This window comes from Coregonus clupeaformis, chromosome 15 (assembly GCF_020615455.1).
Source record: "Coregonus clupeaformis isolate EN_2021a chromosome 15, ASM2061545v1, whole genome shotgun sequence".
Taxonomy (NCBI): Eukaryota; Metazoa; Chordata; class Actinopteri; order Salmoniformes; family Salmonidae; genus Coregonus; species Coregonus clupeaformis.
In genome coordinates, this window is record NC_059206.1 from 1,594,187 (window position 1) to 1,614,084 (window position 19,898).

The 19,898-nt window shown below is 46.4% G+C and overlaps 1 protein-coding gene across 1 annotated transcript in view; it reads right to left on the bottom strand.

The window, feature by feature from the left end:
* Positions 1-2,383: 2,383 nt before the first annotated feature.
* Positions 2,384-19,898, bottom strand: part of LOC121582157 (rho guanine nucleotide exchange factor 28-like) — a 42,433-nt gene continuing 24,918 nt past the window's right edge. The window contains exons 19-21 of the mRNA XM_041897779.2: positions 14,184-14,489; positions 7,749-8,103; positions 2,384-2,950 (exon numbers count right to left, since the gene is read on the bottom strand). Coding sequence (XP_041753713.2) covers positions 2,772-2,950; positions 7,749-8,103; positions 14,184-14,489 — 840 coding nt within the window. The 3' untranslated portion in view covers positions 2,384-2,771. The remainder of the gene's footprint in view (positions 2,951-7,748; positions 8,104-14,183; positions 14,490-19,898) is intronic.

Consider the following 19,898-nt stretch of genomic DNA (forward strand, 5'->3'; position numbering starts at 1 on the left):
CTTCACATGTACAGTGCACTCTGTCCCTGATTGGATACTTAAAACCATTCTTTAAAAGCAAAGGTCATTGAAAGTATTGAAATGTTCTGTCCAATGGTTTTTGACCACTATATGCGTTTGACCCTAATAAAATATGTACTTCATATAGGCAGATTAGTGCAGTGTACTATATTTTATTATTGATAGATTGCATCATTCCTAAAACCACAATACCTTTATTATCTTTCAAAACAAACAAAAATCCTTCGGATAAAAACAAATGATGCTGTCCGGGTGTAGCCAGAGCCAGGCAGTCTGAGAAACCAAGGGACCAAATCCCTTCTGACCATGGTGCTTCACCTCATTCTTCATGACTAATGTGTTTGCCGCGTACTGCTCACCTTTTAAATAGAGCTTGTCTGATGAATGGGCAAGCAGCTGTTTATTTCCTGGCCAGAAAATCAGCCACAGAGTGACTGGAGAGATTCAGCCTGATTCTACAGTGATACCAGCCCCTCTCTGCTCTCTCTCTTTCCCGCTGTGGTAACACAGAGAAGACTACCCTCAGTATTTAATTCCAGGAGAGCCTAATAAATAGTGCTGGAGAGATTGGGCTTAGAGGACAAGGGAGAGAACGAGAGGTAGACTGAAGCAGACTTAGGGCAGTGTGGGGAAACAGAGAGATTGAGACTGATACAGGGGTGAGGAGAGAGGGGGAAGGCAGGCATAAGGGTTGGTCAGGGAAAATGTCATTGGAGGACCTCAGGCACACAGGCCCGATGGCAGCCCTGGAGCTGAACTCTCAACAGAGAGACAGACACACACACACACACAGAGGATGAAGTTACACACACACACACTGCACATACAGTGGGGAGAACAAGTATTTGATACACTGCCGATTTTGCAGGTTTTCCTACTTACAAAGCATGTAGAGGTCTGTAATTTTTATCATAGGTACACTTCAACTGTGAGAGACGGAATCTAAAATAAAAATCCAGAAAATCACATTGTATAATTTTTAAGTAATTAATTTGCATTTTATTGCATGACATAAGTATTTGATCACCTACCAACCAGTAAGAATTCCGGCTCTCACAGACCTGTTAGTTTTTCTTTAAGAAGCCCTCCTGTTCTCCACTCATTACCTGTATTAACTGCACCTGTTTGAACTCGTTACCTGTATAAAAGACACCTGTCCACACACACAATCAAACAGACACACAATCCACACACACAAACAAACAGACCAGAGAGCTGTGTAAGGACATCAGGGATAAAATTGTAGACCTGCACAAGGCTGGGATGGGCTACAGGACAATAGGCAAGCAGCTTGGTGAGAAGGCAACAACTGTTGGCGCAATTATTAGGAAATGGAAGAAGTTCAAGATGACGGTCAATCACCCTCGGTCTGGGGCTCCATGCAAGATCTCACCTCGTGGGGCATCAATGATCATGAGGAAGGTGAGGAATCAGCCCAGAACTACACGGCAGGACCTGGTCAATGACCTGAAGAAAGCTGGGACCACAGTCTCAAAGAAAACCATTAGTAACACGCTACGCCGTCATGGATTAAAATCCTGCAGCGCACGCAAGGTCCCCCTGCTCAAGCCAGCGCATGTTCAGGCCCGTCTGAAGTTTGCCAATGACCATCTGGATGATCCAGAGGAGGAATGGGAGAAGGTCATGTGGTCTGATGAGACAAAAATAGAGCTTTTTGGTCTAAACTCCACTCGCCGTGTTTGGAGGAAGAAGAAGAATGAGTACAACCCCAAGAACACCATCCCAACCGTGAAGCATGGAGGTGGAAACATCATTCTTTGGGGATGCTTTTCTGCAAAGGGGACAGGACGACTGCACCGTATTGAGGGGAGGATGGATGGGGACATGTATCGCGAGATCTTGGCCAACAACCTCCTTCCCTCAGTAAGAGCATTGAAGATGGGTCGTGGCTGGGTCTTCCAGCATGACAACGACCCGAAACACACAGCCAGGGCAACTAAGGAGTGGCTCCGTAAGAAGCATCTCATGGTCCTGGAGTGGCCTAGCCACTGAAAGTCCGTATTGCCCAGCGACAGCCCCAAAACCTGAAGGATCTGGAGAAGGTCTGAATGGAGGAGTGGGCCAAAATCCCTGCTGCAGTGTGTGCAAACCTGGTCAAGACCTACAGCAAACATATGATCTCTGTAATTGCAAACAAAGGTTTCTGTACCAAATTTTAAGTTCTGCTTTTCTGATGTATCAAATACTTATATCATGCAGTAAAATGCAAATTAATTACTTAAAAATCATACAATGTGATATTCTGGATTTTTGTTTTAGATTCTGTCTCTCACAGTTGAAGTGTACCTATGATAAAAATTACAGACCTCTACATGCTTTGTAAGTAGGAAAACCTGCAAAATCGGCAGTGTATCAAATACTTGTTCTCCCCACTGTATATGGACACATATAAACATGTAGCACTATAAAAGTGTCTCTCATTGACAACACTTGGCGACACATATGGAGGTTACCTGGCACAGACCTGGGGGTGCAGAGAGACAAAGCATGAGAGATTACTGTATGTGCCAGTCCTGTTACTTCTTTAAACCTGGTTGATATACAATAGGCCTAGATATTGTGATTCTGAGCCTTCGTTCTATCGCACGTCTAATGATGTCCGAGGGAAGAAAACAGTGTTTGTTGTTTGAAGTAACTTCTTTGTTGTTGTAATATCCCAAACGGACGTGGCAGTTTCACCATGAAGGATTCCAGCTTTAAGTCCTGGTTTTGACTCAGGGGGTTCAGCCTCAGAGGTACACAATGTTCTCCTCTCCCCCCTCCTCCCCATCCCCACTCTCCGTCTCCAGGGGAACCAAGGAGGACAGGTCCAGTTGGGGGTCACCATGGTGGGGTACACCCTGATATTGTCCAGCCACTGTTGCCATCGACGACCACATCTCCCTCACATAGCGGTGTGTGTTTATATCTGTATGGGTTATAAATAAATTGCGTTTTTATGAATATGCATCAATATTAAAACATTCATCATAGATATTCATAATCACAGTACACTAAACCAACAACCAGAATTAACTATCTCTCTCACAGACATGAACGATAACCATTTTAAATGAAACACCAAGAGCCAGAGATGAGAAGGGAAGGGTGGAGAGACGAAGGAGAAAGTGGGATGAGGGGGGGGGGGTCGTACGTCAAGCACCACAGCTGCAGGCAGTAACGTGCTGTTTCCTCCTAGTACAAGATAGTCAATGAATAATACATGCTCAATTCAGCCATCAGTAACTTATCTTTGCTCTTGGACTTTAGAGTTTAACCGACTGTTGTCATTTTGTCACTGTCATCATTATCATTAGGATAGAAGGACACATGCACGCCCAAACGGGACCATCAGGAGGAAGAAGGAGGGTGTGTGTGTGTGCATTTCTGAGTGTGCCTGTGTGCATGTATGCATGTATGTGCACACAAAAGTGTGTGTGTGTGTGTGTGTGTGTGTCTGTGTGTGTGTGTGAGGGGCTGTAAGGGTCTATGAGGGGCTGTAAGGGGCTGTGAGGGGCTGTGAGGGGCTGTAAGGGGCTGTGAGGGGCTGTGAGGGGCTGTAAGGGGCTATGAGGGGCTGTGAGGGGGCTGTAAGGGGCTGTGAGGGGCTGTGAGGGGCTGTGAGAGGGGCTGTAAGGGGCTGTAAGGGGCTGTAAGGGCCTGTAATGGTCTATGAGGGGCTGTGAGGGGCTGTAAGGGTCTATGAGGGGCTGTGAGGGGCTGTAAGGGGCTGTGAGGGGCTGTGAGGGGCTGTGAGGGGCTGTAAGGGACTATGAGGGGCTGTAAGGGGCTGTGAGGGGCTGTAAGGGGCTGTGAGGGGCTGTGAGGGGCTGTGAGGGGCTGTAAGGGGCTGTGAGGGGCTGTGAGGGGCTGTAAGGGGCTATGAGGGGCTGTGAGGGGCTGTGAGGGGCTGTAAGGGGCTGCGAGGGGCTGTGAGGATCTGTAAGGGTCTGTGGTAATAGATGGTGTGGCTGTAAGGGTCTGTGGAAAGAGATAATGTGGCTGTAAGGGTCTGTGGTAATAGATGGTGTGGCTGTAAGTGTCTGTGGTAATAAATAATGTGGCTGTAAGGGTCTGTGGTAATAGATGGTGTGGCTGTAAGGGTCTGTAAGGGTCTGTGGTAATAGATGGTGTGGCTGTAAGGGTCTGTAGGGGTCTGTGGTAATAGATGGTGTGGCTGTAAGGGTCTGTAGGGGTCTGTGGTAATAGATGGTGTGGCTGTAAGGGTCTGTAAGGGGCCTTGCTGCTATTCCAGTTTCAACTGTTCTGCCTGCGGCTACGAAACCCCTACCTGTCCCAGACCTGCTGTTTTCAACTCTTTAATGATCGGCTATGAAAAGCCAACTGAGAGACCTGAGCCCTAGGACCATACGTCGGGACTACCGGCCGTGGTGACTCCTTGCTGTCCCCAGTCCGCCTGGCCTTGCTGCTATTCCAGTTTCAACTGTTCTGCCTGCGGTTATGGAACCCCTACCTGTCCCAGACCTGCTGTTTTCAACTCTTAATGATCGGCTATGAAAAAGCCAACTGAGATTTATTCCTGATTATTATTTGACCATGCTTGTCACTTATGAACATTTTTGAACATCTTGGCATGGTTCTGTTATAATCTCCACCCGGCACAGCCAGAAGAGGACTGGCCACCCCTCATAGCCTGGTTCCTCTCTAGGTTTCTTCCTAGGCTTTCGCCTTTCTAGGGAGTTTTTCCTAGCCACCGTGCTTCTACACCTGCATTACTAGCTGTTTGGGGTTTTAGGCTGGGTTTCTGTACAGCACTTCGAGATATTAGCTGATGTAAGAAGGGCTATATAAAATAAAATTGATTGAAATTGATTGTAAGGGTCTGTGGTAATAGATGGTGTGGCTGTAAGGGTCTGTAGGGGTCTGTGGTAATAGATGGTGTGGCTGTAAGGGTCTGTGGTAATAGATGGTGTGGCTGTAAGGGTCTGTAAGGGTCTGTGGTAATAGATGGTGTGGCTGTAAGGGTCTGTGTTAATAGATGGTGTGGTTTACAAATCGCCTCATTGTGTTCCCACAGGAATGTGTCTGACTCTGTTTCATTCATTAGTGAGCACTTTGTTAGCTAACCACTGGTGTGTGTGTGTGTGTGTCACTATTAGCCATGCTCTTAGACCTTTAACTGGGCTCTGATAGATGGGTCTACACTATAAAGCCTCAGGACAAAGACTCTCTCACCAGTCACTACCCTCCTCACAGGGACTTGGGTCAGACTGATCTGAAGGCACAATACGTTTTCAAATCAGTGACATAACATCTAATGGGATACGTTGAATGACTTTAACACCAAGTGTAATGTCAGGAGGTTTGTCATTCATTAAAAGGCCAGGGAGTCAGGATAATCTTCAAACTAAGGTACAGTCTACAGAACTACAATGAGATTATATTTCTATGGGTACAGTACAGTAACTCACTATACCATCACAGTGAGCACTGATCTTCATAGTTTTCATCCCTTATTCCTTTTCAGAAGCAGCTCAATATTCTGGAACAGTAGTTCTTAATTTCAAAAGGCCACAGTTATTCAACAGCTAGGCTAGATGGGAATATCTGATTGGATTGATTGGATCAAAAGTAATTTCAGGAATTTCATCCTTCCATTTCTTCCATTGTCATTGTACAGGAGAAACATTATGGAAATCCTGAGAGAGGGAACAATCCCAAAGGCCCTGTGTGAGGGGGAAGAACCGTCCTCACTTGGAGGTGAGGGTGAGAAATCAGACTTCTGATAGCTCCGAGCAGGATATGGAGGATGGAGGATTCCCATCTGAAATATGACATTTTTTGGATCAAATATGTTTTATTTTTCAAGGTGAGATATTGATTTCCTGGATAATATTCTAGTGTGGAATATGAGAGTTCTGTAACATGGGATCGTGTACAGACCCAGAATGCACTAGTAGTCTATACCACCAAATACAGTGCATTCAATAGTAATGAATTATGTATTGTGGATAGACATCCATAGAATGTAGGAAGGTGAGACATAGTGTTGGAGTTTGGAGCGAAATGAACCCCCTGAGGGAAGACTACATTTGCATCCCAAATGGAACCCTATCCCCTTTAAAGTGCACTACCAGACCCATATGGACCATGGTCAAAAGTAGTGAACTAAATAGGGAATAGGGTGCCATTTGGGACGCAGGCAATCTGTGAATCCTGCTGACCTATCAGATAACATACACCTCTAACAGGACAGGAGCAGTGCATTATGGGGCCTGTCTTGGGCCACAGAGGGGTGCATTGTTGATAATATGTCAGGTAAGATCTGGCCCTGTGGTAGATGGGGGTATCCACCCATCTGTGCAGAGTATCCACCCCTCTGTCTTGTTAACAAGAGACTGTGATTCTACGGCGGCTCACGTGTGGTCAATAACAGGAGAAGGTAATAAGGCGATCGATGGAGAGAGATCGTGCTCCGGTCGCATAATAGTAAACAATTCAGCAGCCAGTATCACTGATAGTTACTATAGTGATACCCATTAAACAGGCTATTAAAATATAAGCATCCATTCTAGTGCATATTCAACAAGTGACCCTCATTGTAGCCTATAATATGTTTGGTTTAGATCAGTGTACATGTACATTAAACCAGTGAGGTGTAACAGTTGAAACCTGTGAGACATATAGATGCAGACAGACGTCGGCTGACACATCAGCAGTGAAATACAGATGAATATGTGCATCTCTCATCCCTCCCTCCCCTCTATCCCTCCATCCCCTGCTCCTCCGATGACAAGTCGTGCTGTAATGAGTTCTGTAAAGATTTTTCAGATCAATGCTCCAATCTGTCAGCCATGGGCTCTGAGCTGTGATTCACACGCTGTTGACCCGGCCCCCAGTGCTCGATAGATAGAGAACACACCGATTATTTTTCTCACTCCTAGGCGAGAAGGGCCGGACTAGGCTGGTGGAGGTGGTGGTGGGGATGAGGGGGGTGAGGTGGGGTGTTCTTTGTCAGGAGACACTGATTAACTGGGAAAGAAGGACAAGCAAGGCCTCACATCGCTTCGAAACGGGAACAGCCTTGAGAGGAATGGGAGGTGTGTGTGTGTGGTGGGTACAGAGGTTGTTTACTTTCTCACAGGTAGCAGCTAGGCCTCATGCTATCATGTGATATCATAGAAAGAGAGAAGGAGAAGGAGAGAGAGAGGGAGGGGGGGGGGGGAGAGAGAGAAAAAGAGCCTGTCATATTGTTGAACCCACATTTAGTTGTATGGTATTTAGTCAGGCAATGCCATATCCCATTAAATCACTCTGTGTGTTATCAATCAAATTCAGCCGAGAAAGCCGGAATTATCCTGTATTTGGAATTAGAGAATAAACACAATCTCTGTAACAGAGATGGATTCACACAACTGTTTGGAGCTGGGTCTTACCGTTGGGTGTCTGCTCAGAGCCCTGTCCCCCTGAGGGTCTGGAGCTGGGTCTTACCGTTGGGTGTCTGCTCAGAGCCCTGTCCCCCTGAGGGTCTGGAGCTGGGTCTTACCGTTGGGTGTCTGCTCAGAGCCCTGTCCCCCTGAGGGTCTGGAGCTGGGTCTTACCGTTGGGTGTCTGCTCAGAGCCCTGTCCCCCTGAGGGTCTGGAGCTGGGTCTTACCGTTGGGTGTCTGCTCAGAGCCCTGTCCCCCTGAGGGTCTGGAGCTGGGTCTTACCGTTGGGTGTCTGCTCAGAGCCCTGTCCCCCTGAGGGTCTGGAGCTGGGTCTTACCGTTGGGTGTCTGCTCAGAGTCCTGTCCCCCTGTTGGTGTGTAGAGGTACCCGGTGACACCGGTGCCCCCCGCCCAACCCTGGGGGGTGTGTGTGTCAAGGTGGAGTTGGGGGGTCTGGGAGAGGGAGAGAGGTTGGAGTGTGTGTCCGTGGCTGGAGCGGGCCAGTAGGGTGTTCAGGCTGTTGTGGGCTCGAGGGTTATCCCCATACCCCAGGGACCCCCCTCTCTGCTGCTGCTGCAGGTGGTGGTGCACGTGGCGGTTGTTGAGCACCACTGCCGTGGTGAACGCTGCCTCGTTGACAAACACTGAGCGGCCGTCGTCAAGATGGCCGCCAGGCTGACCAGGAAGTGAGTCCTATGGGAGAAGAACGCCACTTTAACAGAACACTGAGCGTGAAGGACGACCATGATGACAGCAATAACGTAAACATACAGCGAAACCATAACACTAAGATAAGAGTTAGCTATGGGCAACAGTATAACCATTACTACATATCAGGCATAGTCAAGTAGCCACAGTGGCTGTTTACAATAATGGTTTATTCACAGTTTATCCATGGCCAAAGAAACTGAATTGTCATCAAAAACCATATTTTCGGTGGGATTTCTGTTCAGTATGCCAATTCATATTATTTTCCTTTAATTTAAAAACAGTGCTGCTGCAGTGGAGCTGGGCTACCTCTACTTGGCAAGGTGCTGTAAAGCCCATCCTCCTGACAGAAAGACCTTCTCATTAAAGAGGATCTGACAGAGGACACCGGATCTGTCTCTGACCCCCTGACCCTCTGCCTGGGGCTAAATGTTACCAGGGTAACACTAAACACTACCTCCATACCGATCAGCAGGGAAATGCTAATGGGTCCAAATGGCACCCTATTCCCTTTGTAGTGCACTACATTTGACCAGGGACCATATGGAATAGGGTGCCATTTGGAACAGAGCCTAAGACTGCACTGTTTCCATACAGATCAGCCTGCAGTAACTCCTGTTTCCTGTCACGCAAGTAGGAAAGACTTTGACAAATGAATGGGGTAGGATAACATATTACCTAGCCTGGACATAGCATACAGAAGAGAAGTACGTAGATGAGAGAGAAAGAGGAGGAGAGTGAGACAGATATGAAAACCCCCTCCCATTCCACTCTCTACGCGTTGAATCATCCCACCTGCTGAACCTCACAACACAAGCTCAACCCCACGGAGGCATAGGCCAGGGGGTAAATGGTCTACATTCATGAGGGCGTTGGTTTTAACATACACCCTCCCCATAAGGTCCTGTAGAGAGGCAGGCAGAAGGCAGGGTATAGGAACACTGTTCTATTGATACTCTCTCTCTCTCCTCTCGGTCTCTCTCTCCTCACTCTCTCGCACCCTCTCTCTCCTTTTCTCTTCTCTCCTCTCCTCTCCTCTCTCTCTGTCGCTCCCTCGCTCTCTCTCCCCCTCTCCTCTCCTCTCCTCTCTCTCTGTCGCTCCCTTGCTCCCTTGCTCCCTCTCTCTCTGTCGCTCCCTTGCTCCCTTGCTCCCTCTCTCTCTCTCTGTCGCTCCCTTGCTCCCTTGCTCCCTCTCTCTCTCTCTGTCGCTCCCTTGCTCCCTTGCTCCCTCTCTCTCTCTCTGTCGCTCCCTTGCTCCCTTGCTCCCTCTCTCTCTCTCTGTCGCTCCCTTGCTCCCTTGCTCCCTCTGTCTCTGTCGCTCCCTTGCTCCCTCTGTCTCTGTCGCTCCCTTGCTCCCTCTGTCTCTGTCGCTCCCTTGCTCCCTCTGTCTCTGTCGCTCCCTTGCTCCCTCTGTCTCTGTCGCTCCCTTGCTCCCTCTGTCTCTGTCGCTCCCTCTCTCTCTCTCTCTCTCTCTCTCTCTCTCTCTCTCTCTCTACTCGCTTTTCAAACAAAGTGTCGATATGAATAATTTAAGTACTTTGGATAGGATTGATTGGTTTGCGGCGTTCGCATGCTTTTAATTATTTTGTCGCTGGAGCTTTTATTCTCGGCGGTTTAATTATCATCAATCATGAAGTTGTTTATTAGCGAGCGGAGCTGCTGAGCGTTGAGACAGATGATGCTGAAATTGGTCTCATTACCGCAGGTCGTATATCAAGGGCTGGATGGAGCTGCTCTGTGTGACTGAGTGGGCTACCGTAGCTCTGCCTGCTGGCTATACTTTGTCCTGGGAGAGAGAGGCACTTCTCAATAATGAACTTCTAACCCAGGGAGAAACATGCTCTTGGTTCACACACACATATACACAAGCAGGTTGACGTTTGTCATGAATCTTGCCCTGAAGGCAGAACTAAGCGATTTCTGCTAGATGGGCCAGCTGCAAAGTCAAAATTGGCTATATCGTAAAAATTCATGAAAACAAATTAGCTTTTTGGTCTTAAATTAAAGTGGAACTGACAGTGTTTTAACTACTTTGCAGATATGAAACAAACAGACAATCATAATATCAGTCAAAAATATCAAATTCCTAGTTTATGCTACAAAACCAACTTCGTAAGCGGTTCTAAAAATAGGTTATATTTGACTCAACATTCCATGATGTACACTAAGGCATTGTTGGCAGAATAGATGGATGCAGTTCAATGCATGATTAATACACTGCTCAAAAAAATAAAGGGAACACTTAAACAACACATCCTAGATCTGAATGAATGAAATAATCTTATTAAATACTTTTTTCTTTACATAGTTGAATGTGCTGACAACAAAATCACACAAAAATTATCAATGGAAATCAAATTTATCAACCCATGGAGGTCTGGATTTGGAGTCACCCTCAAAATTAAAGTGGAAAACCACACTACAGGCTGATCCAACTTTGATGTAATGTCCTTAAAACAACTCAAAATGAGGCTCAGTAGTGTGTGTGGCCTCCACGTGCCTGTATGACCTCCCTACAACACCTGGGCATGCTCTTGATGAGGTGGCGGATGGTCCCCTGAGGGATCTCCTCCCAGACCTGGACTAAAGCATCCGCCAACTCCTGGACAGTCTGTGGTGCAACGTGGCGTTGGTGGATGGAGCGAGACATGATGTCCCAGATGTGCTCAATTGGATTCAGGTCTGGGGAACGGGCGGGCCAGTCCATAGCATCAATGCCTTCCTCTTGCAGGAACTGCTGACACACTTCAGCCACATGAGGTCTAGCATTGTCTTGCATTAGGAGGAACCCAGGACCAACCGCACCAGCATATGGTCTCACAAGGGGTCTGAGGATCTCATCTCGGTACCTAATGGCAGTCAGGCTACCTCTGGCGAGCACATGGAGGGCTGTGCGGCCCCCCAAAGAAATGCCACCCTGTCACGTCTGTCACATGTGCTCAGTGTGAACCTGCTTTCATCTGTGAAGAGCACAGGGCGCCAGTGGCGAATTTGCCAATCTTGGTGTTCTCTGGCAAATGCCAAACGTCCTGCACGGTGTTGGGCTGTAAGCACAACCCCCACCTGTGGACGTCGGGCCCTCATACCACCCTCATGGAGTCTGTTTCTGACCGTTTGAGCAGACACATGCACATTTGTGGCCTGCTGGAGGTCATTTTGCAGGGCTCTGGCAGTGCTCCTCCTGCTCCTCCTTGCACAAAGGCGGAGGTAGCGGTCCTGCTGCTGGGATGTTGCCCTCCTACGGCCTCCTCCACGTCTCCTGATGTACTGGCCTGTCTCCTGGTAGCGCCTCCATGCTCTGGACACTACGCTGACAGACACAGCAAACCTTCTTCCCACAGCTCGCATTGATGTGCCATCCTGGATGAGCTGCACTACCTGAGCCACTTGTGTGGGTTGTAGACTCCGTCTCAGGCTACCACTTGAGTGAAAGCACCGCCAGCATTCAAAAGTGACCAAAACATCAGCCAGGAAGCATAGGAACTGAGAAGTGGTCTGTGGTCACCACCTGCAGAACCACTTCTTTATTGGGGGTGTCTTGCTAATTGCCTATAATTTCCACCTGTTGTCTATTCCATTTGCACAACAGCATGTGAAATGTATTGTCAATCAGTGTTGCTTCCTAAGTGGACAGTTTGATTTCACAGAAGTGTGATTGACTTGGAGTTACATTGTGTTGTTTAAGTGTTCCCTTAATTTTTTTTGAGCAGTGTATAATTCACCAATACATTTCTTGGTAGTCCAAAAAATATTGCTATCAGGTTGTAAATCACAGCTGGCCTGGTACATTGTTTGCTGCCTCCATTTGGGATGCACTGTTCAGTTTCAATAACTCAATATTTTGGGCAAAAACAGACAAATGTAACTAAGGCGGGGAATATCAATACAATCAAACTAGCAAGGACAATGATCACAATTCAGTCATAACGTGGCTAATAGGCTAGCGTATCTATTTATTTAGTTAGCTAGCAAGAACTTGAACAACTGTTATAATAATAATAATAATATGTGATTTAGCAGACGCTTTTATCCAAAGCGACTTACAATCATGTGTGCATACATTTTTAGGTATGGGTGGTCCCGGGGATCGAACCCACTACCCTGGCGTTACAAGCCCAATGCTCTACCAATTGAGCTACAGAGGACCACAGATTTATTACAGAGTTATCCAGTTAGCATATCTCTTGCGTTCGCAAATTCACTCTGGCTATCTACTCTGATTTCAGAGCACTCTCGTCTGAGTGTGCCAGAGCACAGAATAACTGATGAATTTACGAATGCACAACACCCGCTGAATATGCCGGTGTCAGTAAACGTAGGCAAAAAAAGTAATAGTTAGTCACGAACGCTCTAGCTAGATAACAGCCTAACCATCTCTGCTACGGCGAGTAAAATGGTCAGAGTGAGATGTTCTCTCATTTGTGTCTGGAAGTAGCTAGCTAGCAAGCTAGCCAACTTTAGCCAGTTAGCTTGGGTGCTTGGTTGGGACATGCATACATTGGCAAACAAGCTGCAGAAGGATGAGTAGGCTACAATTACCCATTGTTTATCAGTGCAATTTTGACGGCCAACTAACTGAAAAAGCTTGAGAGGGTTTATCTAATGTTCCTTCGTTAGATTTTAGCTCATCTTGCTCTGGCTAGCATTAGTTGTTGATCTTGTTGTTGTTGATGTGCATAACTGAGGGAGAGAGAGCCTACCTTTTCATGGTTGTTTGATCAATAGGACTGTAAAGTTCCCAAATATAAGAGGACTCCCGTGGTGTTTACATTTTTGCAGAAATCCATTACGGTGTATTTTGTGGCTTTTGGTAAATGCGTTCTAATGATCTAAAGTCGCGCTGTTGCAACTGCCTGTAAACACACAGTCCAGTTCAAAGTGAATGATGACAGGCCCGTGTGGCAAATGTGACTCATTTCAGGAAACTAGGCGTTTGTCACGGGTCACTACTTCACAGGAGCGTCATTTGAACGTAAACCTTTTTTTTTTATCTAAATGTTTTTGGGCAGAAATGCAGAAATGCCTTCTGGAACATGTGAACTTTCATGTTCCTTAATAACAAACTTGTATGCCATCTGTAAATACGAAGAAAATTGTTAAATTACAAACCTAGTTGGTTTAGCCATGGAAAAAGACAGTAACCTTCATGCTAGCCATGATTGGCTGATATAATGAGTGGCCTGGACATGCCGAGAGATGAATATGGATTGGTCTGCCATGTAGCTTGCTTCTGTCTATAATATGAGCTGGTCAGAATGTGTAGGTAATCCTTTCTAACGCAGCTTTTTTATATATATCACGTAGTAGAACTGCATAAGTGTTGTGAAAATGACCATATCTAAGTGCTCGCTTGTCAGAATAGTTTTTTTAAAGTGTCATATTCTTCCTGGGGGTGTATATGAACAGATTCTAATAATATTTTATGTTGCTAAAATGCTGTCAGTTCCACTTTAAGGTTAGTGTTAGGCATTATGGTTAACAGTGTGGTTAATAATAATAATATGCCATTTAGCAGACGCTTTTATCCAAAGCGACTTACAGTCATGCGTGCATACATTTTTTTTTTTGTGTATTAAGGTTAGGGCTAAGGTTAGGGTTAGGTTTAAAACGCAGTAGGCTGCTGAGGGGAGAATGGCACATAATAGTGGCCGGAACGGCACAAATGGAATAGCATTACAAACCTGGAAACCATGTGTTTGATGTATTTTATACCCTTACACTGATTCCGCTCCAGTCATTACCACGAGCCCGTTCTGTAGTTTATAAGTTGGTGCCACCAACCTCCTGTAGTTTATAATCAGATTTTATAACTTTGTGGCTGTGCCAGCTAGTGAACACTCTGCAGAGCTGCCTGCAGGACAAGATTCATGACAATAAATGCCAAACTGCTATACACACCCTTACAATATACTTACTCTCAGCATCTCCCATTCACACTCATGCAGTGAATAGTAGCTACAGGCTAGGAGGCCTTCTGTGAGATGCCTTCTGTGAGATGCCCCCCCTCCCCCCCACACACACACACACACAAACACACACATCCACTCACCCCCCTTCACACACACCTGATGACAGCGGTCCAGCGGTATGACCATGACAGGCAGGCTCCTCTGTCGGCTGTGTCTCCAGCTCTGCAGCAGGTTCTGCTGGGTCTCCAGCCTCTCCCTCTCCTTCTCCACACTCCTCTGGCTCTCTCTCAGCCTCTCCAGGCTCTGCTGGTACTCCCCCAGCTGCTCCTCCAGCTCCTCCCGCTCCTGCTTCAGCCTCTCAGCCTCCAGGTGGCACTGTCTCTCCCTCTCCTCCAGCCTGCTCTCCAGCTCCCCCTGTTGGCTGTGGCGCGCCTGGCACTCCCTCTCCCACCGCTGTCTCTCCTGGAGGTAGGGAAAGGTTAAACAGAATCCATTAGTTGATGGTTCTTAGGGCGCAATAAATTGTTTAATTTACAAATAAATATTGGCAAAGTATAATAAGAGGTGGGTGTGCATAGTAGATACACTACCGTTGAAAAGTTTGGGGTCACTTAGAAATGTCCTTGTTTTCCATGAAAACATACATGAAATGAGTTTGAATAGGAAATATAGCAAAATGCATAGGAAATGTAGTCATTGACAAGGTTAGAAATAATGATTTTTAATAGAAATAATAATTGTGTCCTTCAAACTTTGCTTTCGTCAAAGATTCCTCCATTTGCAGCAATTACAGCCTTGCAGACCTTTGGCATTCTAGTTGTCAATTTCTTGAGGTTATCTGAAGAGATTTCACCCCATGCTTCCTGAAGCACCTCCCACTAGTTGGATTGGCTTGATGGGCACTTCTTACGTACCATACGGTCAAGCTGCTCCCACAACTGCTCAATAGGGTTGAGATCCGGTGACTGTGCTGGCCACTCCATTATAGACAGAATACCAGCTGACTGCTTCTTCCCTAAATAGTTATTGCATAGTTTGGAGCTGTGCTTTGGGTCATTGTCCTGTTGTAGGAGGAAATTGGCTCCAATCAAGCGCCGTCCACAGGGTATGGCATGGCGTTGCAAAATGGAGTGATAGCCTTCCTTCTTCAAGATCCCTTTTACCCTGTACAAATATCCCACTTTACCACCACCAAAGCACCCCCAGACCATCACATTGCCTCCACCATGCTTGACAGATGGCATCAAGCACTCCTCCAGCATCTTTTCATTTGGTCTGCGTCTCACAAATGTTCTTCTTTGTGATCCGAACACCTCAAACTTCGATTCGTCTGTCCATAACACTTTTTTCCAATCTTCCTCTGTCCAGTGTCTGTGTTCTTTTGCCTATCTTAATCTTTTGGTTTTATTGGCCAGTCTGAGATATGGCTTTTTCTTTGCAACTCTTCCTAGAAGGTCAGCATCCTGGAGTTGCCTCTTCACTGTTGACGTTGAGATTGGTGTTTTGCGGGTACTATTTAATGAAGCTGCCAGTTGAGGACATGTGAGGCGTCTGTTTCTCAAACTAGACACTCTAATGTATTTGTCCTCTTGCTCAGTTGTGCACCGGGGCCTCCCACTCCTCTTTCTATTCTGGTTAGAGCCAGTTTGCGCTGTTCTGTGAAGGGAGAAGTACACAACGTTGTACGAGATCTTCAGTTTCTTGGCAATTTCTCGCATGGAATAGCCTTCATTTCTCAGAACAAGAATAGACTGACGAGTTTCAGAAGAAAGTTATTTGTTTCTGTCCATTTTGAGCCTGTAATCGAACCCACAATTACTGATGCTCCAGATACTCAACTAGTCTCAAGAAGGCCAGTTTTATTGCTTCTTTACAGTTTTTTCCAACTGCTTACACACAAAATCTTTTCATGTCACACGATTTTTGAAACCTCTCACTCAAAGTGCAAAACTACACACCAAATCTCCAAAACCAAAAGCTATTTCTCAGCCTTTGACTCAGTTGTCAATTGCATAAAAACTTTTTTCAAAACACTACACACAATTCTCTACCTAAAACACAAAAATCTAACAGGAAGTGACTTGCTTTCCTTTTCCAAACACAACCAATCAAAATGCTACACTTATTCACCAGGTCACACACACACTCCTCACATGTGCAAACACTAATTGCTTAACTGATCACTAACCAATCACTGCTTTACTGTAGTATAGGCCTATAAATAGGTCAAAGGTCAGATTACCTGTTTTGAACAATGGATGCCAACAATTGACAGAGAGCAAGAGGAGTAGGAGGGAGAGGCAGGGGACAACAACGAGGACAAAGACGAAGAGTTGGAAGAGGAAGAGGAAGACGAGGACGAGGGCAAAGAAGAGAAGGAAGGAGAGCCATCTCTGATGAGATTAGGGCAACACTTGTTGATCATGTGATCAACCACGGTTTGACCATGAGAGAGGCTGGACTGAGAGTCCAGCCCAACTTGAGACGATTTACAGTGGCGTCCATAATTCGAACCTTCAGAAATGAGAACAGGTATGCAACTATCTAATGACTATTTTAGCATTACAGTAATGTACAGTAAAATATGTATGACTGCATAGTATTGCATAAACATTTGTAACTCTAAGCCATCCATTTACTGCACTGCATTGAATGAATGAGGTTGGTTATCATGCTGTACTACCTTTTTTTGTACATTGTTTACAGTTCCTATGCTGAACACATACTGTGTTTGAATTCTGTACAGAGTGGAAAGGCAAAGACATCATGGAGGACGAGGACGCTTGTTTACAGATGTACAAAAGACTGCAATTATAAATATGGTTTTGGCCAACAATGCAATTAGGATTCGAGAGATAAGAGAGCATATCTTGAATAATGACACCATATTTAACAACATCAATGCTGTAAGCCTGTCAACCATACAATGCATCCTCCAACGGCACCAAGTGACGATGAAACAACTTTACAAGGTGCCATTTGAGAGAAACTCAGACAGAGTCAAGAATCTGCGACATGACTTTGTAGAGGTATGTTTGCAACACTACTTCCAGTACTTCAGACATACCATATTTACTCATCTGTATATCCTTTTGTCTGTTACAGAGAGTATTGGAGATGGATGCCCATGTAATTTGCCATTAATTTTTTTATGTGGATGAGGTTGGCTTCAACCTCACCAAACCAGGCGCCGCGGAAGAAATGTAATATGACAGAGGGCAATTACCAATGTCCCTGGACAGCGTGGGGGTAATATAACTATGTGTGCTGCCATCACTCAAAACGGGGTCCTCCATCACAATGCCACACTGTGTCCGTACAACACCGGCCATATGCTCACTTTTCTGGATGCAATTTACACAATGCTTGTCCCTGATCCAGATCAGGAGCCTGCTAGATTTGTGGTTATATGGGACAATGTTAGTTTTCACCGGGCTGTTCTGGTCCAAAACTGGTTTGCCACCCATCCACAATTTGTAGTTTTGTACCTACCCCCATATTCACCTTTTCTAAATCCCATAGAGGAATTATTCTCAGCTTGGCGCTGGAAAGTGTATGATCGCCAACCCTATGCCCGCATGCCGCTTCTCCAGGCAATGGAGGACGCATGTGGGGACATAGAGATTGCCTCTGTCCAAGGTTGGATACGCCATGCTAGGAGATACTTCCCTCGATGTTTGGCAAGAGAAAACGTATCTTGTGATGTGGACGAAGTGGCCAGACCCAGCCCGGAGAAGAGATGAAGCATCGCTTAGCACTGGTGACTGCCCCCCCCCTACCAATTCCTGGACTGCCCCCTCGGGACCCCACACACATAATTGTGTTCTTTACTGTATTCTAAAGAATATACTTTTGGTTTACATTTGTTTATGGTTTTGTTGTATGCTACTGTATACAACAGTAATGTTTGGCCTAATAAATATTTTCTGTTTCTACATTGCATTGGTGTTTACAGTGTACTTGTTACCCCTCTCAGCAGATTACTTTCACTATAGAACATTGTATTGAAATGTAGATATAAGCCTATGAAAGACCAAAGAGCTTTAGATTTAGAACAACAGTGTTTACATGGTATATCCAAAAATGTACTATTATGAAAGAAGTGTTTGCCATTTGATGCAAATGCTTCATTCTGACATGTTTATGGCATTTTGAATGCAGTGTTACATTTTGAAGGAGATGTGAGGAATTTTGCATTTTGTGTGTGCAGTTTTGGGAATTGTGTGTAGAGTTTTGAAAAAAGGAGACATAGTTTTGAAAACGTGTGTAAGCAGTTGGAAAAAACTAATCAGCACAACAGTTTTCAGCTGTGCTAACATAATTGCAAAAGGGTTTTCTAATGATCAATTAGCCTTTTAAAATGATAAACTTGGATTAGCAAACACAATATGCCATTGGAACACAGGACTGATGGTTGCTGATAATGGGCCTCTATACGCCTATGAAGGAAAAACGTATTTGATCCCCTGCTGATTTTGTACGTTTGCCCACTGACAAAGAAATGATCAGTCTATAATTTTAATGGTAGGTTTATTTGAACAGTTTATTTTAGTTTATTTTGACAGAATAACGACAAAAAAATCCAGAAAAACGCATTTCAGAAATGTTATAAATTGATTTGCATTTTAATGAGGAAAATAAGTTGTCACGCCCTGGCTCTGGGGACACTTATATGTTGAGCCAGGATGTTAGTTTCTATGTTTAATGTTCTATGTTCATGGTCTAGTTCGTTGTATTTCTATGTTGGCCAGGGTGGTTCCCAATCAGAGGCAGCTGATTCTCGTTGTCTCTGATTGGGAACCATACTTAGGCAGCCTGTTTGGCACTTGTCTTTTGTGGGATCTTGTTCCGTGTAGGTTTGTGTTTATGACCGAGGACTTCACGTTTCGTTTTGTTGTAGTGTGCAAAGTACGCAATAAAAGATGTACGCATTTCACGCTGCGCCTTGGTCCACTCATTACGACGATCGTGACAGAAGATCCCACCAATACAGGACCAAGCAGCGTGTCCAGGAGCAAACGCCGGAGGTAACGCTAGTGGATGTCCTCCTCGGTTGGGGGAGGATCACCGAGGAGGAGGCCGTCCGCTACCGGAGGGCGATGAGGGAGGATGCCCAGGAAGGAGAGGAGAAGCGGCGCCAACCGGGCCGTCGTCGGACAGGCGAGAGGCAACCCCAAGACATTTTTTGGGGGGGGGCACACGGCATGGACGACGGGGCTGCTGGAGGCAGCTACAGGGCGAGTTTGTGGACTAGGAGAGGAGGCCACCAGGTTACGGGGGCCATTGGTCAGGAGGGAGAAGGAGAGTGTGGAGGCACGGCGAGAGGAACTGAGTAGGCAGCAGAGGGAGCGGAGGTTTATGAGGAAACCCAGTCCCGCTCCTCGCACCAAGCGGTGTGTGTCACCAGTCCGGTCCGGCCCATTCCTGATTCCCGCACAAGGCCAGTGGTGTGTGTTCCCAGTACGGTCAGGCCCGTTCCTGCTCCCCGCACTAAGTTAGTGGTGCGTGTTCCCAGTACGGCCCGACCCGTTCCTGCTCCCCGCACTAAGTTAGTGGTGCGTGTTCCCAGTCCGGCCCGACCCGTTCCCGCTCCCCGCACTAAGTTAGTGGTGCGTGTTCCCAGTCCGGCCCGACCCGTTCCCGCTCCCCGCACTAAGTTAGTGGTGCGTGTTCCCAGTCCGGCCCGACCCGTTCCCGCTCCCCGCACTAAGTTAGTGGTGTGTGTTCCCAGTCCGGCCCGACCCGTTCCCGCTCCCCGCACTAAGTTAGTGGTGCGTGTTCCCAGTCCGGCCCGACCCGTTCCCACTCCCCGCACTAAGTTAGTGGTGCGTGTTCCCAGTCCGGCCCGACCCGTTCCCACTCCCCGCACTA